Source organism: Abrus precatorius, unplaced genomic scaffold (assembly GCF_003935025.1).
Source record: "Abrus precatorius isolate BTA unplaced genomic scaffold, Abrus_2018 Scaffold4, whole genome shotgun sequence".
NCBI lineage: Eukaryota > Viridiplantae > Streptophyta > Magnoliopsida > Fabales > Fabaceae > Abrus > Abrus precatorius.
In genome coordinates this window covers 14565142-14591945 of record NW_020874384.1, presented here as the reverse complement: position 1 = coordinate 14591945, position 26804 = coordinate 14565142, and the positions used below count along the sequence as shown (strand labels likewise).

The window sequence follows — 26804 nt, the reverse complement described above, 5'->3', positions numbered from 1 at the left end:
TATTTTGGCTATGCTATAGTGTAACTATGGAAACCATTTTCTAGATCATAATTATTATGTTTCCATTTTTAACATTTCTATTTTTCTAGATCATGCCATTCTCAGAGGAAGATAAAAAAGCGAAGTTGCAGTTATGCTCTAAGTATTTAGAAATGTTTACACAAGTAAAAGAACGGGAGAAAAGCTTTGTTGATCTATCTATTGATTTATTGGTTGGAATGAGAGATATGCTCCAAGCTAACCAAGTAGTATGTCTTGCTGATTTACTTCCTAATTCAATTTGCTTAAATTTCTTCAAATGCATTTGGCAAATTAACTGAAGGGTTGCCTTTGTGTTTTATTGCTTCAGTACTATCAGGATCTCTTTCGGGATGGGGAATGCTTTTTGCATGTTGTATCATTACTTAACAGCAACCTTGACGAGGCAAAGGGGGAGAAATTGGTTTTAAATGTACTCCAAACGCTTACTTGTCTGCTTGCAAATAATGATACCTCAAAGGTCTTCATTTTTTCCCTTTTTTTCTTCCCTATCACTAGCTCTTATTGCTTTTATTCCCTGTTTTGTTTTGATCAAGTACAGATATTAATTGCATCTTACTGGTGTTCCTTATGTTCCAAAAGTTCTTTCTTTTATTGTCCTTTGGCTGTTTTTGGATTGTTGTGCACCAATTATCACAAAAGCTAAGTTGTTGGACTAAGACACATGGATGGATATTGTTATTATTTCTCTATCACACTTTACACAAGAGCCCTCTGGGCTTGATAACACACTTACCCATTTTAACTATATGATAAAATTTATTTTTTATTTAGAAGAATACAGTAGACAAGGATAAAATTCTTACTTCAGTGTATATATTACATCTCAAACAATGATGAACTCTTGTTCTCATTTTCTTTTCTGTGATCTTCTTTGCTCTTTTAATAGATTGATCTTTTATGGAGAAAAAAAACAATACTTTTTTTTTACAAATTGAAAAGAAAAGATATGGAAGCTTGGTGTCCAATAAATTTTCTATGATTATATTAGAACTCATTTGGGAATACTTTTCATATAAAATTTTTGGAGAATCTTTAAATGCTGGATATTTTTTCCTTAATTCCTTTCTTTACATCATCTGTATATCCGAAATTTCTCTTGTTAAGGATGTCCATACTTCTCGTACAATTATATAGAAAACAGTCATGGGGGTTTAAGGGTAAAAGAAAAGAAACTGTGCAAAATGAAATTTTTTTTTCTATAATAGTTTCAAATCTCAATAAAAATAGCTAATTTAGCAAGCTTTATGTGTTGCTGAAAAATGGGAAGAAAACTGTGCTAACTGCATTGCTATTTTATTTATTGTTTGTTTCAAAGTTTTTAGCCAACAGTATTGTTGTGACTCCTTACAACTGTGTAAAAAGACAGCAAGGCTTCTTGGTGCTCTTTCATGAATTAAAATATTTGTGGTGTTGTATAACCTGAAATTGAAGATTTTAGTGCATGTTTGGTAAGGATTACTTTTGCCTTTTTTGTGTGTGCAAAAGGTCTCTCAAGAAGAAACTTTGGATTAAAAGCTTTTTTGGACTTAATATAAACGAGTCAAGCTCATACTTGTACCAAAGAACCTATATTTGTCTAATCTCAACTTATCTGATTATCTTCTATCTCAAATTATGAAGAATTAAGGGTTTTCTCTCTCTCTGTATATACCCACCCCCTGATCCAAGAACTAGTGCTTGAATGCATGTTATTTAGGGATGTAGTCTCAGTGGAATTGTCGAGAGTAGATAAGTAATAGACTAGAATTGTGGAGCAAAACTTTAAATTCACAACATTTTCAATCAATTAGATGTAAAAGCGTAAAAGGAGTAGATGAAATGCTGAACTAGCATTGGCTTAGATGTGAACATTAGGGGTCATTTCATAGAAACCTGGTATCTTATTGAGAAGAAATAGGGATAAACACCAATAACTAAGACTATAGAACTTTTGAGGATCTTCACCTTTTGATGCCCAAAGGCTGCAATTCTCTCACAAAATGACAAGATGTCCCTTGTCACCTTTTTTCCTTATTTATAGACATGCCTTATTTTTCTAATTATATAAGACGTCAACTAACTAATTATTCCACTAATTAACTATGGGTTATCTAACAGTAATCTGCCCTAAACTTCACCTTTTCCTCAAGGTGAACTACTTGGGGCAGCTGAAATAAAGCCCACCCGGGGTTCTTACTGTTTGAAGAACGATGACTAAGATGATCCTCGCCATGACAGCCTGAAAATAGCCTTAAGCTCCCTTGGGTCAAACAGAAACAACTAGGTGCCTCTAATCTCTTCTAATGCTGTTTTTTGCTATATTTTTTAGCCCTGAAACAGCATCAATGCCTCTGCATGTCTACTGAGAACCCACAGCTCCATTGAAACTTGAACTATTATAAATGGAAGAAGCTTATGATCAACAGAGTCCTTCACTACCATTTGTTGGGACTGACCTATTAAATTACAAAGAGTTGAACCCATCCTTTCCACTATCTCAGCCATCATCTGACTCTTGCGATTCTGGTAGGGAATGTGTTGGTTTAGGCATGAGTCAGAATGATGACATATCTTCCTTAATGGAAGAGCTCCTCAACATTTGATGACCCACTTTGTTCTTGGTTCAATTATGAGTCAGGTGGCTCCAAGTGTAGTGGTGGTGGGTGGATCAAAATTCTTTTAAACCCAACCCTTCCTATATCTAAGATCCAAAGTAGTCAAAATTGAGATTCTACACACACACACACAGAGACACACATATATATAATGGCATAAATAAGAAAAAAATACTTAAAAAAAATTATGATCATTATTTTATTAGGATATACTTATTTCAGAAAATGAGTAAAAACTTAAATTAACAAGCAAAAACAGCCACAACCACAAAAGACAGAATGAGAGAAAGAGCAGAAACAATGTCACAGGTTGTAGAATAAAGCTTCACAGGTTGCAGCTCACACGAAGACTAAAATGGGTTTTTTCATGTAGGAGAATCGAAGCAATAGCAGCAGAGGTGAGGGCTTTTTGTGTGTTTCGGGTTCTGATTTGGTCCTATTCAATTTTACACTTCGCGTGCTTGTTTAGTGAATTGGGTTGCCAAACCTGGTCATGTGTTTATACTTTTATAGTATAAAATAAAAAATTTCAGGCACGGTGGGGATTGAATGTTTCCACCAAGTTTATGATCTTGTATCCTGCAAAAAGTGAAATTTGAATCCAATTCAGCACAGTAAGGCATGTGAAGATTGTAGAATCATGCGATTCTATGAGCCAACACATGACTTTAACTACCATGCTCACATCCTCCTCATCCATACTCATCCTAAGATTTCTCTTATTCTTAGTTACCCACTTTTCTGAATGAGCATCCTTTATTTCTTTTTCTTTCCTTGCCATCAATGCCCTCTCCACCACCATGATTTAGATTTTTTATATCTAAATTTGTCGCTGGTTCTAGTTCTCTGAAGTTTATCTTGTTTACCCCCATGAAGATAATTGCTTTCCACTCCTCTATCTACATTCTTGCATCTATTTCTTGGCTCCCATGGTTCTTGCTCCTCATCATTAATCCAAATCGGTTTATCAAACTTGCTCCTCATCGTAAATCCAAATTGTTTGATCAAAATCATACTCTAGTTGGAATCTCTTGACCATTGCCTTCACAAAGGTTCACTAGTTTGCCTTCTAATTACTCCATTCTCAGCAACACTACAAATTGAGAGTTGCACCTTTTAGAGTTATTGCAGCACTTCTCTTTTGACGCTCCATTGGTCTCAAAATATTACTTTACCTTGATCAGCCACCAATAAGCCTACTTTTTGTCAATGTTAGAATCATCTTCAAGAACTCAATACCCATAATTCCAAGATTGGAGCGCTAATACTAGTTGATAGAAATGTGTTATTTTATTGCAAGAGGAAATAGGGATAAAACCCAATGATAAAGGTCTATACACCACAAAATTAAGGGTTTGCACCACCCAATGTCCAAAGGCCCCAATTCACTTGCAAGTTGACAAGCTGTGTTAAAATGTCCCATATCGGCTAGGAATATAGCCAGAATATTCCTTATAAAGCTCTCCTTTAAGTTGGCTTTTGGGAGTGAGTTAGGCCTAGTTTCTTAATAAGATGTCCTTTTATAAGCAATATGCCCCACCTTTCTAATATCCAAACCCCCAACTAACTACCTAACTAATTATTCTACTAAATGTGGGCTATCTTACATCACAAATCACATGGTTTTGGGTCCTGTATATCTACCATACAGTGCAACAAACATGTTGTAGGAGATGGGTGGGAAAAATGAAAAAGGGTGAAGGCATTATTTGTGATTTTATGGTGCCTTTCCAAGGGCAATCCAACCGATACCCCATTAATCCAACAATGTTTTATTGTAGCACATGCACAGTGGAAAAACTGCCAACTAGAGTCTACAGATTTCTGTGCCTGGAACTACTTTTTTTGAAGTGTACATTAGAAACTTGCATCTTACCTTTATGAAAATGTAGCTTCATCTTCTTGTTTAGTTTATTAGACAAGACTGCCAATACTGTAGACTTTAATGGTTCATTGATTCTTCTACCTACCATATCTCAAGGCAGGAATCTCAGCCAGGGGAAATAGGTGACTGCTTATGCATGTGGAAGCCATTACATTCTTGCTTTTGAAATGCACCAAAAATTCATGTTTTCTGTATATTTGTTTGCATACAAATTTGAGTATTGGAATGTTGCCTTTTCATGATACAATGAGCACATTTTTTTTTTTTGCAAGTGAAGTCTTTTTTGCTTTGTAACTAGATCAGATTCTTTTACGTTTATCTTCTCCAGTACCTGTTTACATGTACCATCGCATTTCAATTTGAAAACTTACTTCCTGTATTATTATCTCTTCAGGCTGCATTCCGAACTCTAGCTGGAAAGGGGTACCAGACACTCCAGAGTCTGCTGTTGGATTTTTGCCAGTGGCATTCTAGTGAAAGCCTTTTAGATGCTTTGCTTGACATGCTTGTTGATGGTAAATTTGATGTCAAAATGAGTCCTATGATAAAGGTGATATGCCAGCTTCCAAATATTGTTTGATCCAATTGCACTGTTTCATTTTCTATTTCAAGAAAGTGAAGATGATTGTATATGTGCACCCAGATGTTATATCATATTCAGTACCTTGAAATCTTCATTTAGTGAATGAATCTTATTTTAGTGTTTTCTTATTTTTCTGCTTTTCCTTTTGATTTCAGAATGAAGATGTAATAATATTATATCTGATTGTATTACAAAAGGTTTGCAAGTCATTTCCCCTTGCTTTTTCCTCATCAATTTTTATTTCTCTTAAATGGTAGTTGCTAAACTTTGTTTAGAGAAAATAATGCCATCTGTTTTATTGCTTGCTATTTTGTGATTGGGCAGAGCAGTGAGTCATTGCAGCATCATGGGCTAGATGTCTTTCAACAACTGCTAAGAGATCCCATTTCTAATAGAGCTTCTTGTGTCAGAGCAGGAATGCTTGATTTTCTTCTGAATTGGTTTTCTCAAGAAGATAATGATAGTGTGATCTTTCAGATTGCACAGTTAATTCAAGCCATTGGTGGACATAGCATATCAGGGAAGGACATCCGCAAAATATTTGCTTTACTCCGAAGTGAGAAAGTTGGGATGAGGAGGCAGTACCGCTCTGTTTTGTTAACAAGTCTCTTGTCAATGCTACATGAGAAGGGGCCAACTGCCTTTTTTGACCTTGATGGAATTGATTCTGTAAGTCCTGAAGCCATTATAGACATCTGTAGAACTCCTGGTTCTTCAGTTACTTTTGAAGTATTTTGTATCAGCAGTACTTTTTCTTCCATCCTAGATATACGCTAATACAGGTTATATAATTTTTATTCTATGATGTTATCAGCTGACATGATTGGAAGGAAAGGAGTCATATTTGATAGTAAACAGTTTTTTTTACTAATATAGTTATTAGGAAAGAAGAAAAAATGAGGATATATTACCATCCAAGAACAGCTTATGGAGAAGACTACCAGGGCAAAAAATTATACATATAAGGAAATCATTAGCTCAAAAGAACTATCTGATTCCTTTGCAAAGTTTATAACAGATCTCCCCTCCTCCCAACTGAAAAATGAGCCTTTGTTCATAATTGTTGAGATCTTATATAAACTACAAGTATGACCAAGTAGAGCTTATATAAACTTGGGCAATCCTTACCTTGTGAGCTAGTTTTTGAGTGTAGGTTAGATCTTGTTTTATAATATGATATTACAGTTGATTTCGTCTTAATGTTGGAGCACCTATAAATATCTAACTCAGAAAACTTCACACACACCAGAGTTTTAGTCTTGTCCTTGGTTGTGGAGGAAGTGGGTTAAGACTTAAGACGTCTCAGATTGGCTAAAAATATAGTCGATATACTCCTTAAAAGGTTTGAGTAATCATCCCTTCTTGAATTAGTTTTTTGAATTGAGTTAGGTCAAGCCTAAATTTAAGATGGTATCACAACCTATTATAGATTTGATATCTTAACTATATAAAAAAAAATCAACTTAGCATTATAGATTTTTTCAGTGTAAATAACATAGCATTATAGATTTTTTCAGTGCAAATAACATGATCTTGTGAATTTTCTAGTGCAACTTACATGAACTAGTGACCTTCCTAATGTAGTCTACTTGATCCCATAGCTTTTCTAGTGCAACATAAAAAAAAAAATATTAATCCTACAATCTCCATGTTCCAAATGTTCATTCTTGAGCACTGGGGAAGTGTGTTGAGATCCTAAATCAACTACTGATATAGCTAAAGTAAAATAAAACTTCAATAATCCTGACATGAGATAATTTTTCAAGTTGATTTAGGTCAAGTCATATTAGTTAATAGCGGCTGCTATCACAGAGAAGTGAAATGGAGCAGCAGATTGCCACTACGAAGATATTTTTGTGTTGCATTTCAGAGTAGTGGCTGTCGTGCTGTGCGTGGTGGCCAAAAATAGCAAAAATTGCGGCTATCGCTGCTGCTATATCATTTCCTAGGTTAAATTCCTATTTTATCCCTCCATTTCTAAACGTTGGACGACTTTTAAAGGAGGCAATTTTGGGATTTCACCTCCCTTTTACTTTCATATCTTCTTCTCCCTCGTCAAGCCCTAAAATTTCCTCCCTTTCTGTTTCTCTTGCTTTTTTGGTGCGACATGCTTTTGGTTCCTCTTGTTTCTTTGATGTGACATTGAGAGTCACCATTTTTGCCCAACTTCTTGTTATTTTCTTCATCTCTGGCGATGTGTTTTGGCGTGACCCAAGCGATTTTGGTCATCTTCATCTTTGACAAAACTTCCAAAGTGACCAAACGTTTTCCAGTCATCTTCATCTCCGACGAAGTTTCTGATGTGACCCAAATATTTTTTGGTGATTAAACACACTGTTTTCTATTTCCCTTTGTTGGTTATTATTTATTTCCTTCTCTATTTTGTCCCAAATTTGTGTATTAATTTTATAGTTTTTAGCATATATATATGTATGTAACTTAATTTATATGAAGTTTTAAACAACTTTAGAATAGCAATTGTTCTGATACCGCTATCACTACTATAGCATTTTTTAGTTTGGCCACTTTGAGCCGCTACCCGGGGTTGACTACTATGGATCAAGTCCAAATTCAAGAAGAATGCCACCCCAAAACCTAGCTGTTCCATGTAGATTAAAATAGCTGGTGGCATTATTGTCTATCCTTACTCCAAATGTCTAATCTTGATGTGAAACTGATGGATCTATCTTTGAGTTAGCTGCATGAGGGTAAGAAACATATTTGCACTATAAAAAGAGTGTATCTTGTTCTAGAAAATTTGAAATTCAACGTTACTAAAACGAAGTTAAAGATGATTTTTTGAAACACAAAATGCTATCAAGAAATACTGAAAAAGGATTAGTAAATCGTGAGATATGATTGTGAAATAATTAGATGGAAAGTAGAAGAGAAGAAAGCACCACAAACTCAATTCAATGTAGAATGGAGGATGATAAGCTCGTTGTGGAATCACTATAGGAGTATAAGAAACTTTTGACAAGATTCAAGTAATGGTTCTTTTTAAGCACCCTAAGAGACAATTTTTTTTAAAGAGGTAACCCTCAATTCTTATTCAAAAACTAAAACTTCCCTCTAAAGAAAACCTATAGGGATATTTATAATTAAAACTGAAACTTTAAAAAATTTTAGTAACGACCAAACTTAATAACAATAATTTAAGTAAAAATCTTAAAAAGGCTTTAATAAACAAGCCTACTAAACATATTAATATATAAAACTGTAAAGATACTTAATAATTGATGTAGTCCAACTAACCTAAAACATAATAAAACCTTTAATCAAAATAAGAATTGAGCTAACATAAATTGAATTTAGCTCTAATTTTCATAATCTTTAATTAGAACACATGAATCCAGCTTTGAGTTCTTTTTTTCATGTTGTTAGGTGCCTTGAATATCGTCACCAAGTTCTTTATTTTGACCTTGTCGTAGGACCTTCAAATCGTTGTAAGAAATCCTTTTCTTTGTTTCCTTCCTTCTTCATCTTTCTTCCTTTTTGGTTCTCATCATTACAAGATAATATTTAGAGTTGATTTAGGTCAAGTCCAGCTCAAGAATAATGCCGCCCCAAAACCTAGCTGGTCCATGTAGACTAAAATAGCTGGTGGCATTATTTTCTACCCTTGCTCCGAATGTCCAATCTTGAGTGCAAGAAAAGTGTGTTGAGATCCCAAATCAACTACGGATATAGTTAAAGTAAAACTTATAAAACTTAAACAATCTCTACCTTGTAAGCTAATTTTTGGAGTTGTTAGGTCTAGTCCAAATTCAAGAATAATGCAGCCCCAACACCTAGCTGGTCCATGTAGCCTAAAAAAGTTGGTGGCATTATTTTCTACCTTTTCTCCAATCATCATGCCTTTATAGAATCTAGGTTTGTCTTCTTAAAGGTATGAAGCATGGAAATGAGAGGACCAATTATTCTCCAAAGGCAGCATATATGTGCACTGCCCTTATACATAATAGAATGTGTTACAAGGGTGCCAAATAATTCTGTGTTAAAATGGTTGCTACTAGTCTCTGCTATGTGACATTTCAAACAAATGCAAAGGGATACAAGTATTTGACCAAATGTGGTCTTTGTGATAATGCATTATATGTTTAAGTTGTATTTAGCTTTGTCAAATATAAGATTTTAACTTTGGTGGTAGCTTTGTCCTTTTGACAAAGAATTAGCAATGACTAAATTCCGACTAGAAGGAATCCATCAAATCCAACGTAGGCCACTTCTTGGAAGCCTCTTTAGGTAATTAAGTCTTGTAGTACAAGCAGAACTTCTGCATTGGGGTTGCTTGGGTTGTTGAGATTTGTTAACGAATATCAGAACTGGCTATGCCAAATATTACTGAGCAGCTGAAGGAAATGTTACCTAACTATGGCAATCTTTACATTTATGTGGCATTGAATTATTTTGACTTCATTGTGGACTATGAATCTATTTTTAGACATTCACTCAATAATTTCTGGGATGTTCTTATTGAGCTTCAAGTTAAATTACAAATTCTATAGGATGTAGGATACATTCTTTTTGTTAATCGTCAATAGGTATTTTATGATGCTTGTAAAAGTACATAATTTTTTTCATTCCCCATGTGTAGAGCAAAATTTCCACTGCCAAATGTATTACTACTGCTTCCTTCTTGTAGGTTGTTTATTATTTATTATCTCACTCCTTTCTAATCCTTGTAGGGTATCATTCTGAAAACTCCCCTGCAGTGGCCTCTCAATAAGGGCTTTTCTTTTTCCTGTTGGCTTAGGATTGAGAACTTTCCTAGAAATGGTACAATGGGTCTTTTCAGTTTTCTTACTGAAAATGGAAGAGGGTCCTTTGCTGTGATTGCAAGGGAGAAGCTCATATACGAGGTTGGAAATGGTTCTTCTGAAAAATTTCTTTGTTGGTGCAAGTTGTGTATTATTCCTCAACATTTATTTATTTATTTTTGCTTTAATTGCCCATAGTTCAAATATATTCTACTTTTGTTGTTACTGGCTTGATTCTGCCTGTCTCTTGCAGTCAATTAATCAGAAGAGACATCGCGTGGACCTGAATGTTAATTTAGTCAGGAGGAGATGGCATTTTCTTTGCATAACTCATAGCATTGGAAGACCCTTTTCGGGGGGTAGCTTGTTAAGATGTTACTTGGATGGTGATCTTGTCTCCTCTGAAAGATGCAGGTTTAAACCATGATAATTTTTTTGTTTGTTTAACTGAATATGCTTTTGTGATTAATAGGTTAATTGCTTCTGCACTCTGACCTAATTTGCATTATCTGTTTATTCAGCTATGCAAAAATCAGTGAATCATTAACAAGTTGCATGATTGGTGCTAAACTCAAGATGCCTCAGTATGAAGACAATGTGTTTATATTTGAATCCATCCGAGATTCATGCCCATTTTTTGGCCAAATTGGGCCCATTTATTTATTTAATGATGCCATTTCTGCTGAACAAGTGCAGAGCATCTACTCACTAGGACCAAGTTATATGTATTCTTTCCTTGATAATGAAGCTTTGCCTCTTTCTGGTGATAAACTATCAAGTGGGATTCTTGATGCCAAAGATGGTCTCGCGTCAAGAATTATCTTTGGACTCAATGCCCAGGTCCATAAATTTTGTCCTCTATATATGCCTATAGATGAATATTTAATACTATTTGTTGAGAATATTTGTATTTCCATATTTACCTTCTTTCCTTTTATATAGAAATCTAATTGATTATGTAAATAATGTAATTAGGATTCTGCTGTAATTACCTAGTCAATCCCTATAATCAAGGGATCTAGTTTTGTACAGATTTCTCTTATAAGAACCTCTGAATCACAAGAAAGTATATACAGTTTTTACCCTAATTATTTTTCTGTCTCAAATTGGTATCAGAGCTCACTTTCTGTGGGCCTGATAAAATCATCTACAGTACTGCACAGTACTGCCGACCCTAGTTGTCCCGACGTCCGGCCACCGTTTGGCCTGAGACTTCGGCACTAGCTCGAGAAGCTTCCGATCGGCTTTCCCACCGATTGCCGTCGTCTCCTGGTGTTCCACGCGCACTTACCAGAAAACCAGACCGTCGCCGCGTGAAGGCCACGCGCCGCCCTATGCGACTCCATTCGTCTCGCCGCTGGTCCTGTTCAGCTCGTCGGCACACCCTCTGTCTGTTCTGGGTGTCCTTTTCCCTGTTGGTGAGCTGTGTTTAGTCTCCTCCAACTCTCACCAAGCTTAGTTATGGATTCTGACCCAACTAAGTCCTCTACCCCTGACAGCACTGAACCCTTAAACAAAAATCCAGTATCCTTTGTCTTCTCTGGAAATCCATCCATAACTTCAGAGAAACTTAATGGGAAAAATTATATGGATTGGCAAGCTGCGGTGGAAATATGGTTTTTGGGTCAAGGTCTCTCTGACCATTTGACTAAGACGGCAAGTGACATTAATTCCACTGAACGAGATCAGTGGAAGAAGGCTGATTATCAGTTAGTTTCACTTCTATGGCAGTCCATTGATCCGAAGTTGTTAGTCCACTTTCGCACTTATAAGACACGTTACGATATATGGAAGAAAGCTCGTAGTGTCTATTCAAATGATGTTCAGCGTCTCTATGATGTTGTACATAATTTAGCTGCACTTAAAATGACAGATCACGATCTCCCATCATATTTGAACAGAGCACAGTCCACCATTGATGAAGTAAAATTGGTCTTGACAGGTGATGACCTTCAAAAAGTCTTAGACAAGATTGATAACATGTGCATGGTCTTCATCCTTCATGGCCTTCACAAAGATTTTGAATCTGTTCGGAACCAAATTTTGACAAATTCCAATGTACCTACAGCAGAGAATCTCATTGATCGTCTGCTGCGTGTTCCCTCTCTGGAAACTATGATAGGAAATGGTTCCCAACCAGGTTTGGAGTCTTCTGCATTCATCTCTAATGTGATCAGCCGTGGAGGTCGAAGTCGTGGTCGAGGTTGTGGAAGAGGAGGTCGCAGTTTTGGAAATCGTCCACAGCGCTCCTATTGTAAACGTATGGGCCACACTCAAGATAAGTGTTATTCTTTGATTGGGTTTCCCGAAAAATCAGCCAATGTGACGTATTCTCAGCCTTCCGCTGTGAAAAAGCAAATTGACCATGAAGGAGACAACCAAAATATTCTGTCAGATATGGAGTACAAGGAATACCTCCAGCTGAAGATAGCATCACAACAATCTTCCTCTGCCACTACTCAATCTGGTAACTCTACAATTTGCTTCTCTCATTCATCGTCTGTTGGACCCTGGATATTAGATTCTGGTGCTTCTGACCACATAGCTGGTAATCCTTCTCTTTTCTCAAAACTGTCACAACCTAAAACAGCACACCACATCACCCTTGCTGATGGCTCAAAAGCTAATGCCATTGGCATTGGACGAACTACCCCTCTTCCTAATTTATCCTTGAATTCTGTTCTTGTACCTGGTTGCCCCTTTAATTTAGTCTCAGTAAGTCAACTTACTCGCACTCATAACTGTTCCATAACATTTACTGCTGAATCTTTCTCTCTACAGGACTGGAGTACGGGACAGACGATTGGAGTAGGATTTGAATCGCATGGTCTTTATTATTTCCAGCCCACTACCTCAGTTGTCTACACTGTTGCAGATTCCTCCCTTCTCTTGCATCGTCGCCTAGGTCATCCAGGTCTAAATAAATTGAAGCACATGGTTCCTCACCTCTCTCATTTACAGTCTATGGAGTGTGAGTTATGCCAATTAGGTAAACACATTCGAGCCTCCTTTCCAAGTGTTGTCCATGGTCAAGCAAAATCTCCATTTGATCTTGTCCATTCAGATGTGTGGGGTCCAAGTCGTGTTAATTCTATCTTAGGACATAGGTACTTTGTTATTTTTATTGATGACTACTCAAGATGTACTTGGATTTTCTTAATGAAAGAACGTTTAGAATTATTTACAATTTTTCAGAATTTTTGCAATGAAATTCAAACACAGTTTGGTCGTTCTATTCGAATCTTGCGTAGTGACAATGCCAAAGAATATTTTTCTGCACCTTTTAATCATTTTATGACTTCTCATGGCATGTTGCATCAATCCACTTGTCCACACACCCCACAACAAAATGGCATTACAGAAAGAAAACATCGTCATATTATTGAAACTTGCTCGAACTCTTTTGTTACATGCTAATGTACCTTTAAAATTTTGGGGTGATGCTGTCCTTACAGCAACCTTTTTAATAAATAGGATGCCATCCTCTGCTTTAAATAACAAAGTACCTCATTCACTTTTATTCCCTAATGACTCTCTGTTTAAGGTTCCCCCACGTGTTTTTGGTTCCACTTGTTTTGTCTATGATCTCACTCCAGGACTTGACAAATTATCTGCTCGTGCTGTCTCTTTTTGGGTTACTCTCGGGTGCAGAAAGGATACAGGTGTTATTCCCCATCCAGTCATCGCTTCTATATGTCAGCCGATGTCACCTTCTTTGAAGACACACCATATTTCACCACATCAGTCTCTTCAAACTCAGTTTCTCAAGTTCTTCCCATTCCTTACTATATTCCCCTTGTCACTAATCCCTCAATCTCTGATGTGCTAGAACCTCCTAATCCCTCTTCACCTACTATTCCTCGTCCCCTGGCTACATACCAGCGTAGACCTCGTCCTGTTTCACTAGAAGACGTAGTTTTGGAAGATTCAGGCAGCCCATCTCCTACGCCAGTTGCTCTACCTACTCCGGATCCATCTGACACACCTGCTGATTTGCCAGTAGCCCTTCGCAAAGGTACATGTTCAACTCGAAATCCTCATCCCATTTATAATTTCTTGAGTTATCATCGTTTATCCTCTTCCCATTGTGCCTTTGTGTCTGCTATTTCCTCTGTTACTATTCCTAAAACAGTCTAGGAAGCACTTTCCCATCCAGGATGGCGACAGGCTATGATTGATGAGATGCAGGCCTTAGAATCTAACCAAACTTGGACACTTGTTCCATCTCCTCTTGGAAAATCTACTGTCGGTTGTCGTTGGGTGTTTGCCATTAAGGTGGGTCCAGATGGACAAATTGATCGGCTTAAAGCCCGATTAGTCGCTAAAGGCTATACACAAACTTTTGGCCTTGATTATGGCGACACCTTCTCACCTGTTGCAAAAATGACTTCAGTTCGTCTCTTCTTATTCATAGCTGCCACACGTTGCTGGCCCCTCTACCAACTCGATATCAAAAATGCATTTCTCCATGGTGATCTAGCAGAAGAGATTTATATGGAGCAACCTCCCGGTTTTGTTGCTCAGGGGAGTCCCAAGGATTTCTTTGCAAGTTACGTAAGGCTCTATATGGCCTTAAACAAAGTCCTCGAGCATGGTTTGGGAGATTTAGTACAGTTCTCCAACAGTTTGGGATGACTCGTAGTGAGGCAGACCATTCTGTGTTTTATAAACATTCTTCTACTAACCAGTGCATTTATCTTGTTGTCTATGTAGATGATATTGTTATCACAGGCAATGATCATGATGGTATCATCCGACTCAAGCAGCATTTGTTTCAACATTTTCAAACTAAGGACTTGGGTCGATTGCGATATTTCCTTGGGATTGAAGTAGCTCAATCAAAAACTGGTGTCGCCATATCTCAAAGAAAATATGCTCTTGATATTTTGAAAGAAACAGGAATGTTGGATTGTAAGCCAGTTGATACCCCTATGGATCCAAATGTCAAACTTATACCGGATCAGGGAGAGTTGTATTCAGATCCAAATCAATACCGAAGACTAGTTGGAAAATTGAATTATCTTACTATGACTAGGCCAGACATATCTTTTCCGGTCAGTGTTATAAGCCAATTTCTTAACTCCCCTCGTGATAGTCATTGGGATGCAATGATTCGAATCCTGAGATACATCAAAGGTTCCCCTGGAAAAGGATTAGTCTATGAAAACAGAGACCATACTGATATTGTTGCAGACACAGATGCGGATTGGGCTGGCTGCCCAAGTGATAGACGATCAACTTCAGGATATTGTGTATTGATTGGAGGCAACCTAATTGCTTGGAAGAGTAAAAAGCAGAATGTTGTTGCTAGATCAAGTGCTGAAGCTGAATATCGAGCAATGGCCAATACCTCATGTGAACTTGTATGGCTAAAACAGCTTATTGCTGAGTTAAAGTTTTGTGAGGTAGGACCTATGAGACTTATTTGTGATAACCAGGCAGCCTTACATATTGCCTCTAACCCTGTCTTTCATGAACGGACCAAGCATATAGAGATTGACTGCCATTTCATTCGTCAAAAGGTTCTTTCTGGTGAGATTGTTACGTCGTTTGTGAACTCTAATGATCAATTAGCTGACATGCTTACCAAGGCACTTCGAGGTCCAAGGATAACATACATTTGTAACAAGCTTGATGCATATGATATATATGCACCAGCTTGAGGGGGAGTGTTGAGAATATTTGTATTTCCATATTTACCTTCTTTCCTTTTATATAGAAATCTAATTGATTATGTAAATAATGTAATTAGGATTCTGCTGTAATTACCTAGTCAATCCCTATAATCAAGGGATCTAGTTTTGTACAGATTTCTCTTATAAGAACCTCTGAATCACAAGAAAGTATATACAGTTTTTACCCTAATTATTTTTCTGTCTCAAGTCTATTTATTTGTTTTCATAGAAGAGGTATGTTTGGGCAATATTTTTCATCAATGTATTGACTCCAACGTACAACAACAACCACCACCAAACCTTATCTCACTAATATTATTATTCTTTTTTCAGGCAAGCGTAGGTAGAATGCTGTTTAATGTTTCACCAATAATGAGTCATCAATTGGATAAGAATTCTTTTGAAGCAGCTGTAATTGGTGGGACACAATTATGTTCAAGACGTTTACTGCAGCAGATAATATACTGTGTTGGTGGGGTATCTGTGCTTTTCCCTCTTATCACCCAGTGTTGTAAATTTGAAAATGAAGAAGTTGGAGAATCTGAAAAGGCACCACCAATGCAGAAAATGAGGGAGTGTGCGACAGCTGAAGTTATTGAGCTTATTGCATCTCTTTTAGACGAGAATTTTGCAAATCAACAGCAGATGCATATTGTGTCTGGATTTGCTGTCCTGGGATTCTTGTTACAATCAGTTCCTCCACAACAACTTAATGTGGAAACTCTCTCTGCATTGAAGCATCTTTTTAATGTTGTTTCTAATTCTGGTATGTAATTTCTTCCCATTTCTTCTACATCCAATTTTCATTTAATGATTTTTTATGCACAACTTTGTTGTTAAATTGCCTCTCGATACTTCTCAGGACTGGCAGAGCTGCTTGTCAAAGAGGCTATATCTAGCATATTTCTTAATCCTCTCATCTGGGTTTACACTGTTTACAAGGTGCAACGGGAACTATACATGTTTCTGAATGAGCAATTTGACAATGATCCTAGACTCCTAAAAAGTCTATGCCGGCTTCCACTTGTCCTTGATATAATTCACCAATTCTATTGTGATAATGTAAAGTCTCAATCATTCGTTGGAAGTAACCCTCTTCAACATCCTGCAAACAAACAAGTTATTGGGGAAAGGCCTAGTAAAGAAGAAATGCATAAGATCCGCCTTCTTTTGTTAGGTCTTGGTGACATGAGTCTCAGGTACAGTTTTTCCTGCTTGATTAGTTTTGAGTTTTAGAACATTGTGTTGACTTTCCTCTTTCGACTAAACATTCACCGCAGTGCATTATTCCTTTTCTACGTACTTTCTGATTAATTTTTTATTCCATTTTTTTGGGGATTTGCAGGCAGAACATTGCTGTTGGAGACATAAAAGCTCTAATCGCATTTTTTGAGATAAGTCAGGATATGACCTGTATTGAAGATGTCTTGCACGTGGTTATTCGCGCTGTTTCCCAGAAATCATTACTGGCTTCTTTCCTTGAACAAGTTAATATCATTGGTGGTTGCCAGGTTTTTGTTAATCTTCTCCAGCGGTATGTTATCATTAGCAGTCTTAACCAGAATTTTATTGACAGAAAGGAAAAATAAATGATAAATAAACTTTAAACTGCATATGGACAACACTGTCCTTGTTTTCTTATCTCCTTTCTTTTTTGCCTTTTCTACAATTTTATGTTGCTTTGGTCCATTTCCATCACGCTTCTTCCAATAAAACTTATTTGTTCATGAAAACTGTTGCTGGGTTACTTAATATTACGAGACCAAGTAAAAATGGGCTAAGTGAATTTTTAGGATGTCTAGAGTAACTAATAAAAGGTGAGTAATATGAAATTCATCCTTACTGTGTTTCTGGATTCAAGGATTGTCTTTTCCCACAGTTTGTGGCATTAGTTTACAGGGGTGTGGTGCAGTGCACTATGGTATGATGCTGATAGTTTGTTGTACTAGGACTAGAGCTGTCAAAACTAGCAGTCCAGTCTGATACGAGTAGCGGGCTCAAATAAATTGGGCTTATTTAGTGCAAAGTAAAAATGGAAGCCCATTTTTACTGCCTAAGTCTAGCCCTATGCGGGCTATGAGCTTCTGCAGGTGCCAGCCTGTTTTTTTTTTTTTTTTTTTCTGTTTTTGTAATAGGCCATTTTTTTTTTACTGTTTTTGTAACAACAGGTCACTATTTTTTTTTCCTGTTATCCGTTTTTGTAACAAGCCATTTTAGGCTGTTTTTGTAATAGCGTAATAGGCCACTCGTTTTTTTGTCCAGTTTTTGTATTAGACCATTTAAGTTGTAACAGGCCATTGGTTCTTTTTTTTTGTTGTTTTTGTAACAACTATTTTTTTATTTCTATACACACAATAAGTCTACAAAAATATAAATAAGTTCACAATTAAACAATGTTTCAAAGGCAAAAAGTCTATGGACATAATAAGTCCACAAAAAAAAAAATAAAAAATATATATATATATATATATATATATATATACACACACACATATGCAAGCTGTCCGAGCTTATATGGGACAACCCGGTTAAAGCCCTATCAGGTACTAGACTTATTTGTACTGGGCCGAAATAGGCTGAAGTAATTTCGGGCTTTATTTTTTAGAGTTCCAAGTCCACCCATTTAACAGGTTTTTTCAGACCAGTTCATCGGGCCAGCTCTAGCTAGGACAGTCTCTAAATTTTGACATCAGTTTTTCACTTTTGCTTCATGTTGGAGAGTTGTGTCAGAGGTTGCATTTTTTCATGGGGATATTAAAAGTGAAGTTGAGACAGAAAAAATTACAAATAGATGGGAGAATAGCATAAAACTACCAAGAAGTAATGGAACATTACTGCCTGATACCTCAAAATTTGTTAGGGAAACTCCATTAAAAAGGTCATGTGCTTTAAACCAAATAGATCAAGAACCGGTTTAGGCCTTGTGTAATTATTATCTTATTCCTAGACTATTGACCTTCTATTTTTACTTTGTCTCACTGCCAAGCTCTGAAACATGGACGTGCAACAGACATGGCTGCCTTGCACTTACCTTCTCACTGCTGTCTCTTGGAACAGTTGCAGGGGGATGAACAGAGAAGACCCCCTGCATTCTTTGCATAGTGTGTAGTGAAGAAGGTTTTTTTGTTTTTTTTTTTATAGTAAAGTAGTGCATTCTTTGGGGGGGAAAGGAACTTTTTGAAATTTGAAAGTCAAGCAACAACTGTAAGATGAATTATGATTCAGTTGTTGTATCCATCCAAGAATAAGTTGGGAGTGTACTCTAATATCACGTCTTTTATTTATGGTGCAGACTTTTGGTGATTTTAGTAATGGTGGATATGGCCAGAGTTTGGTCTTAGGATCAATTTCTCCTGTCATCTATGGGTTTGGGGGAAGAGTAAAGATGACATTGCTCTGTCTGATGTACCATTTCATTATCTTTTCCCATTTCTAACTCTAATTACAGTGGCTCAGGGGATTCAGAACAATTTGAGGGATTGAGTTTATTTTTGAGAGGTTGTTAGAATTAATCTTGTCTGTTTGGATATTTCTTTCAGGCAACTTGGGAATTCATTGTTGAAATTATTTTGGCAGCTATTGATATGTTTGCTGCTGATAGGTTTGGTTATATGTATTCTCTTTGGTGCTCTGTTCATGATCATTTCATGGGAGTTCCCTATTTTGTAATGCATGTTGCTTTATTGATTTTTCTTTTCTGGATCAGGATTAGAGACTCTAGTAAGTTTTCTTTTCTACAAAAGAAAATTCTCATTAGTACTAATTGAATATTAATTCAACTAATTCCCAACTGATGTCTGTTTTATTACTTTCTGTACATTCAGAGGGGGTGTAGAAATAGAATCTATTTACACTGTATAGATTCTTTGGCTCCTTATCCTTTCCTAGGTTCCTTATTTATGCTCTGTTCATACTCCTATACAAAATTACAAATCAAGTGCACCTTATTGTATAGATTAAATATAAGTAGAATTTGAGAGTTCAATGTTTTTCACTTAACAATCTAACTAAACTTGTCACACTATCCTCCACTCTCTTCTACCTTGATAAACTTCTTTTTCTATGAAAAACAAATGTTTCTTTATCTATAAAGAAATCATAAAGGTTCAAATTGAATTGTTGTCTAAATATTACAGGTTGTAACTTGTAACTAATATGTAGATTGATTACAAAAAGAATTCTATGAAATCAGTTACTGTATATCTGGTTCTTAGGCTGTCTCACGTTTTTTGGTTTATCGTAGGGAATCTGAGTCTATTAGATTGCTGAGCTTACAGTTCATTGGGAGGCTTTTGGTTGGCCTACCATCTGAGAAGAAGGGGTCAAGATTCTTTAATCTCCCACTGGGAAGATCCAGATCTCTTTCAGAAAGTCAAAGGAAAATCAGAATGCAACCAATTTTCTTAGCTATATCTGATAGATTGTTCTGCTTTCCACAGACAGACAATCTGTGTGCCACTTTATTTGATGTTCTTCTTGGAGGTGCTAGCCCCAAACAGGTACTGTGACATATAGACCCCCCTTTTGGTTTTTCTTGTGAGTTCCATATTTTTTCTGACAACAGTTGCAAAATGGAATTACAAGGCTTAAATTGTGTGCTTGATAATGGGTTCAAGTGAGTTAAGTTGCCTAGACAATGTAAATTAGTCATTCCGATGCTTATTGATGGTCACTTGTGGGCAATCTCTAAAGGTTGTTCTTGTTTTACAGGTTTTACAAAGACACAACCACCTGGAGGGGGTTAGAAACAAGGGTAGTCATTCTCATTTTTTACTTCCTCAGATGTTGCCTCTAATTTTCAGATATTTATCTGGCTGTAAGGATGCGCCTGCAAGAATGAAAATAATCCGAGATTTACTTGACCTTCTTGATTCAAATCCTTTAAATATTGAAGCTTTTATGGTATGGCTTTTGAAAACTCATCTTTGTTCACAGTTGATGAATTAGTTTTTAAAATTGATAATATTGTTATTAGGAATATGGGTGGAATGCCTGGTTAACATCGTCTCTGAAGCTAGATGTGTTAAAAGACTACAATGCCAAGTTACCTGATAAAGGTGACAGTGGAATGGATGAGCTGCTCTTGGTGAGGAATTTGTATTCTCTTGTTCTCTGTCACTATCTGCATTGTGTAAAAGGTGGCTGGCAACAAATGGAAGAGACAGTCAATTTCCTTATGCACTTTGAGGAGGTATGTTTGGAATCTGACTGACTACACCTTGACATGATACATTTTAAGAAGAAAGCATGTGTTTATGATAGCTACTCTAGTTTGGTTAGTATAGTCCACATATATCATTCTTTATTCAAGTGATGATTTTGTTTCAAAACTTCCATTGTAGGGTGACAATTCATATAAATTCTTTATTCGTGATATATACGAGGATTTGATTCAGAATCTGGTGGATCTGTCAGCTTCAGACAATATTTTCATTTTGCAGCCCTGTCGAGATAATACATTATACCTTCTGAAATTGATTGATGAGATGCTGATCTCCGAAATTGATAAAGAACTCCCGGTATTGGGTTTACTTGCAATTTATAGTATGAATTATTTATTTTTTTCTTGATAAAATTTAATGTTACAAGGAAAGTAAATTATGTGTGGAGGATGAGATATCCTTATAAAAACATTAAAAGGAAAAAAAAAGAAAGAAAGGTGGACATCAGACATAATACTCATTTTTTGTTGAAACAGCTATTTCTCACTAACATACAGATGCCTACAGAAACAACTGTATCTGATGGAAGCTAGGTAGGCATAGACTTCTGTTTGATGTATTGGCACTCTCCACTCAACCATATGCACAGCACAGCCACAAGTGTGCAATCACAACATCAAACTCCTCTATTTTCTTCCTTGCCCCTGTGCAACCACAATGCAAAAAATAAATAACAATCTAACAGTGGACAAGTCCTAAAAACAATATAGCTGAGAAACAATATATAAACAAGCTTTCTTCAAATTTCATTATCATATCACTCATATTAGAAAGATAATACTCTTTGAGGTGTCATGTAATCCATGTAGCTGACTTCATCTAATGTATTTCCTTATAATATTCAAATTTAATATTTTTTGATGAAGTTTTACTATTTTTTTTCTTACAGTTCCTTGGAAGTGACTTCGATTTTCATGTTGATTTGGAAATGGAATGTCACAAGGAGTATAGTTCTGCCTTAAAAGAAGTATTGATAGAAGAAGCTGATGTGCAAACATCCTGGTAATGAATATGCTGTACCTAACACCCCTCTGGCACTACTTACGCCAACAAAAGGAAGGGATTTAGTTGATGCTTGTGATAACTTTATTTACAATTTGGTTCTGTACTCTTTCAGGAAATCAAGGAATTCCAAGCAGTCAATGCCAAATGATGATACCATTGGGGAGAAGTGGTGGAATCTATATGACAAATTGTGGGTTGTTATTGGCAAGATGAATGGTAAAGGACCCAGCAATATGTTACCCAAATCATCATCATTTGCAGGACCATCTATTGGTCAAAGGGCACGTGGTTTAGTTGAGTCATTAAATATTCCCGCTGCTGAAGTGGCTGCAGTTGTTGTATCAGGAGGGATTGGCACTGCTTTGACTGCAAAACCTAACAAAAATGTTGATAAAGCGATGGTTTTACGAGGAGAAAGGTGTCCTAGAATTGTTTATCGCCTTGTTATTTTGTATCTATGTAAGTCTTCTCTAGAAAGGGCATCGCGATGTGTTCAACAATTCACATCACTTTTACCTTGCCTTTTAACCGCTGATGATGAGCAAAGCAAGAGCAGACTGCAACTTATTATCTGGTAATGTTACAACCAAATACATACAAGCAAGTTTATAAATTTGAAGGTTTATCATGGATTATAGTTCTGAGTTTTACGCCCATAGGTAGCACCAATTCAGGCATTTGACCACAGAAAGAAACATTTCCCGCTAACAAAACATGGCCTAAACAATTTATAACTAAATTTCCTGCTAGAATTCAATTTGCACGTCTTTGAGATTAACCTGTCAGAAACTAACTTTTGCTTTGGATGTTGGTAGGTCACTGCTCTTTGTTAGGTCCCAGTATGGAATATTGGATGATGGTGCCCGTTTCCATCTTTTATCACATTTGATACGGGAGACTGTCAATATTGGAAAATCAATGCTTGCTACTAGCATTGTGAGCAGAGATGATGCCTTGGATCCTAGCAACAATTCTAAAGATGCAGGGTCCATACAAAATTTAATTCAAAAAGATCGAGTTCTGACAGCGGTATGTCTGAAATTATATTGTGGAATATGTGTTTGCATGTTTTGGGGGGTTGGAGGAGGGGAATCCAAATTCAATATCATTGAGAGAATTTAGTCATAGTTGACGATCAGTAATATTTCTAATTATTGGAAATAGTTGTATAAAATTGATTTAGATAATTTCAGGAACTGAAATATACTACAAAATCTTTTGTCAAACAATGCATAAAGTGTTTTTACTCGTCAATTTAACTGATTGCTAAAATTAATTGTTTCATTCCCTGCTAGACTTTTCTCAGAGAAAATGAACAATCTTGAATTCATCTTAAATATGAATGAATTTATTATTAATTACTCCCTCTGGTCCTTTTTATAATGCAATCCTTTTTATAATGCACCTTTAATTAAATTACATAGACCAATAAAAGTAGTTAAAATTTGTTGATTTTTTTTAATTTAAAAAAAAAATAGTATAACATGGCAATTTTATCCCCATTTAATACTATTGAACCTAAACCCACTATCAACATTTACCCTTAGAAAAACATAATAAATGCTTCATAGAAACTGTAAAATGCCTTATAAAAAGGACTAGAGGAAAGACCTCATTGGCTATGGTTAATGCATTATTGTGTTGTGTGACACATTGTTTTTTTGCCATACCTTCTCTACAACCCCGTGTTTTGAACTGATGTCTTTCACTTTTCAGGTCAGTGATGAGGCTAAGTATATGAAGACCTCAAAAACTGACCGCATGCAGCAGATACATGAACTTCGTTCAAGAATAGATGAAAGCTCTATGGCAGAATCTAGTAGTAAGAAAGCTTTTGAAGATGATATACAAAGTAGCTTGAATTCCGTTCTTGCTTCAGATGATAGCAGAAGAGCTGAAGCCCAACTTACTTATGAGGAGCACCAGCAAAATGTTGCTGTATGCATAACATCCTTTATTGTTTCATTATTTATTTGTTGACCTGCTTTTCTGCGCATGAAAGAAATTTTAAGTTAAATATTATTAGTATGTTTGTTAACATATAGGGGTTGCTTTTACAGGAAAAATGGATACACATGTATCGTTCTTTAACTGATGAGAGAGGTCCATGGTCTACTAACCCTTTTCCAAATTGTATTGTAACACACTGGAAACTTGACAAGACAGAAGATACATGGCGACGCAGGCTAAAACTAAGGCAAAATTACCATTTTGATGAAAATCTCTGTAATCCTCTTTTTGTCACTGGTAGTGGGGTTGCTACTCCTGTTAATGACAGTAATCCTGGTTTTGTTGGTAATATACCTGAACAAATGAAGGAGCTCTTGCTGAAAGGGATAAGAAAAATAACTGATGAGGGGACCTTGGACATTAGTGAAAGCAATACTGAAATAAGTGGACAGAAGACACCAATTCCCCCTGATCATTCAGACTGTCAATCCTCAGAACTAAAGGATGTCAGTGACAGAAAGGATCCTGTGCAAGAACGAAAAGATACTTCCTCTTCCCCCGAAACAGAAGCTAGTGAGGTATGTGGTGTTAAGGAATACGGTCTTTTGGTATTTAAATGGAGTTAGGAACTATAATGCTGATGTATTGCTTACTTCCTTTTTCAGGTGGTTGTACAAATTCCATGTGTCCTTGTGACCCCAAAGAGAAAATTAGCTGGTCATTTGGCAGTCATGAAAAATGTTTTGCATTTCTTTGCTCAATTCTTGGTAGAGGGTACTGGTGGATCAACTGTTTTTAAAAACTTTGATGCCTCAATTAATTCTGATCTGACCAAGTCTGATCAAAAACAAAGATCAGTGAAATGGCCTGTTTCTGGTACGGATCCTCAGAAGGGAATTACAATTGGAAATGAATTGCTGAATGGAAATGGGTCTGTTAAACTAATGAGGTGTGTTAAACGTCATCGACGATGGAGCATGGCTAAGGTTGGTTTGCTGGTTTCATTTTTTTCATAAATTCTTTTGTGTTTTACAGAATGATGGCTGATTATTTCTTTTTTCTTTTTGGTGACTCTGTATCATTATCATTTTAGATAAAAGCTGTTCATTCGACTCGGTATTTGCTCAGATATACTGCTATTGAGATTTTCTTTAGCGATTCAGTTGCCCCAGTATTTTTAAACTTTGCATCGCAGAAGGATGCAAAAGATATTGGAAACTTGATAGTTACTACGAGAAATGAGTATTCATTTTCCAAAGGAAGTGGACGGGATAAGAGTGGATCTATTAGTTTTGTTGATCGACGAGTGGCACAAGAGATGGTGGAAACTGCCAGAGAAAGCTGGAGGAGGAGGGATATAACAAACTTCGAATATTTAATGATCATCAATACACTTGCTGGAAGATCATATAATGACTTGACCCAGTATCCTGTTTTTCCATGGATCTTGGCTGATTACTCATCAGAGGTTCTGGATTTTAACAGATCATCTACCTATCGAGATCTCTCAAAACCTGTTGGAGCACTTGATACTAAACGATTTGAGGTTAGTTAGTTCTATTGTTATTTAAAATATGGATTGAAATGGTCTTGTGTATTCTTTAATTAGCATTCTTTGTGAATGATTCTTACATTTAGGTATTTGAAGATAGATACCGTAACTTCTGCGATCCTGATATCCCCAGGTAAATATCAGGCCTGGTTTTAGGAGTTACAGTGATCCTTAATTTATGGCACATACACACACTTGCTTACAGATATGTAGATAGATAAATTTCTCTCATGTACTGGTGTTTGCCCGCTGATGCAGTTTCTACTATGGATCTCATTACTCAAGTATGGGCATTGTGCTTTATTACCTTCTTAGACTAGAGCCGTTTACTTCTCTTCACCGTAATTTGCAGGTATAACAATTCACAACATATCTTTAAACTTTAATTACCTAATTTGTCTTTTATGTTAGATAAGATGGTAGATATGGTGTTCTTTCTACTATTACTCCAGCATAAAATCTCTTGCAATGAATGTACTGCAATTAGTTGTTTAAAAGATAAAAATAGTAACCTTTTTCATTTACTCTTATTTTTTGGTAAATAAATTTTACCAAATTTAATCATTGTTGAAACTTGAAATTATAATATTTAGGTGAGGAAAGAGAAAATAGAAACTCTCAATAAAAGGATATTAAATTGGCACAGTATATTATGATGTGATGCAAAAAATTAAGTACTAACTCATTTTTACTAAGGCTTTGTTTGAGAGTTTGGAGGGAGAAGGAAGGAAAGGGTTTGAAGGCAAACGGAAGAAAGGGGAAGGAAAGAAGGAGAATTAATACAAAATCCCACAAATTGGGGGAACTTAAAAACATGGGATTTGGAGGGTTTATAAATCCTCTCCCTTTCATTTAGAAACTCCCAAACAAGAATAACTGTTACATAAGCCTTCCCCTTTTCTCCCTTTTGCCCCCAAAACCAACTTCCAAACAAAGCCTAAGCGTTTGGTTAGGTGCTAGACCCTTTGTTTTAGTCTAATAAGCAAACAAATAACTTTCTAAAGATGAAATAAAATCCCTAAGAATAAGATCAACCTCTGCACAAGATAAAAATCACGGTTTATGCTAATAGCATGTTTCAATTATATTTTGAAAATCATGGTTTGACCCAAAGGAAAGCAACCTTGTACCACTTTCAGTCAAACCATGTTTTAGACACCAGTCATTTTTTGCCAAACATGTTAGCTGTGGATGAAATTAAGTTTGCACACCTCAACCTGTGAATTGTGGTGTGCAAACTATAATCCAAGCATCTTGTAAATGGTACTACTTCAATCCTCTCCATATAATTCTAAACAACCTCATTATCTGAATCCTCATTCTTAAATGAGAGCATTTGACCTGTTGAAGTCATCTTTCTCTTCTAGATAAACTGAATTATAAGATTATTGTAATCTTAATTAATCTTATTTTGAATTTTGACACACCATATCAATAAAGATGAAGTGTCTTACTTTTAATAATTTATTTTCATAATTTCCTCAAAGTCTTATCTCTTCAATTTAGTTTTGTATATAATTAAATACTCATTATTAA

The 26804-nt window shown here is 36.1% G+C and overlaps 1 protein-coding gene across 1 annotated transcript in view; it reads left to right on the top strand.

The window, feature by feature from the left end:
* LOC113864275 (BEACH domain-containing protein B) overlaps window positions 1-26804 on the top strand; it is a 43862-nt gene that overhangs the window by 9618 nt on the left and 7440 nt on the right. Inside the window, exons 13-36 of the mRNA XM_027497823.1 lie at window positions 90-248; window positions 350-499; window positions 4916-5071; window positions 5260-5301; window positions 5429-5773; window positions 9793-9966; window positions 10118-10278; window positions 10386-10704; window positions 15873-16305; window positions 16402-16738; window positions 16885-17073; window positions 19783-20038; window positions 20250-20441; window positions 20515-20730; window positions 20882-21058; window positions 21651-21763; window positions 21879-22340; window positions 22582-22795; window positions 23483-23704; window positions 23827-24294; window positions 24382-24702; window positions 24810-25262; window positions 25355-25401; window positions 25527-25620. Coding sequence (XP_027353624.1) covers window positions 90-248; window positions 350-499; window positions 4916-5071; window positions 5260-5301; window positions 5429-5773; window positions 9793-9966; window positions 10118-10278; window positions 10386-10704; window positions 15873-16305; window positions 16402-16738; window positions 16885-17073; window positions 19783-20038; window positions 20250-20441; window positions 20515-20730; window positions 20882-21058; window positions 21651-21763; window positions 21879-22340; window positions 22582-22795; window positions 23483-23704; window positions 23827-24294; window positions 24382-24702; window positions 24810-25262; window positions 25355-25401; window positions 25527-25620 — 5700 coding nt within the window. The remainder of the gene's footprint in view (window positions 1-89; window positions 249-349; window positions 500-4915; window positions 5072-5259; window positions 5302-5428; window positions 5774-9792; window positions 9967-10117; window positions 10279-10385; window positions 10705-15872; window positions 16306-16401; window positions 16739-16884; window positions 17074-19782; window positions 20039-20249; window positions 20442-20514; window positions 20731-20881; window positions 21059-21650; window positions 21764-21878; window positions 22341-22581; window positions 22796-23482; window positions 23705-23826; window positions 24295-24381; window positions 24703-24809; window positions 25263-25354; window positions 25402-25526; window positions 25621-26804) is intronic.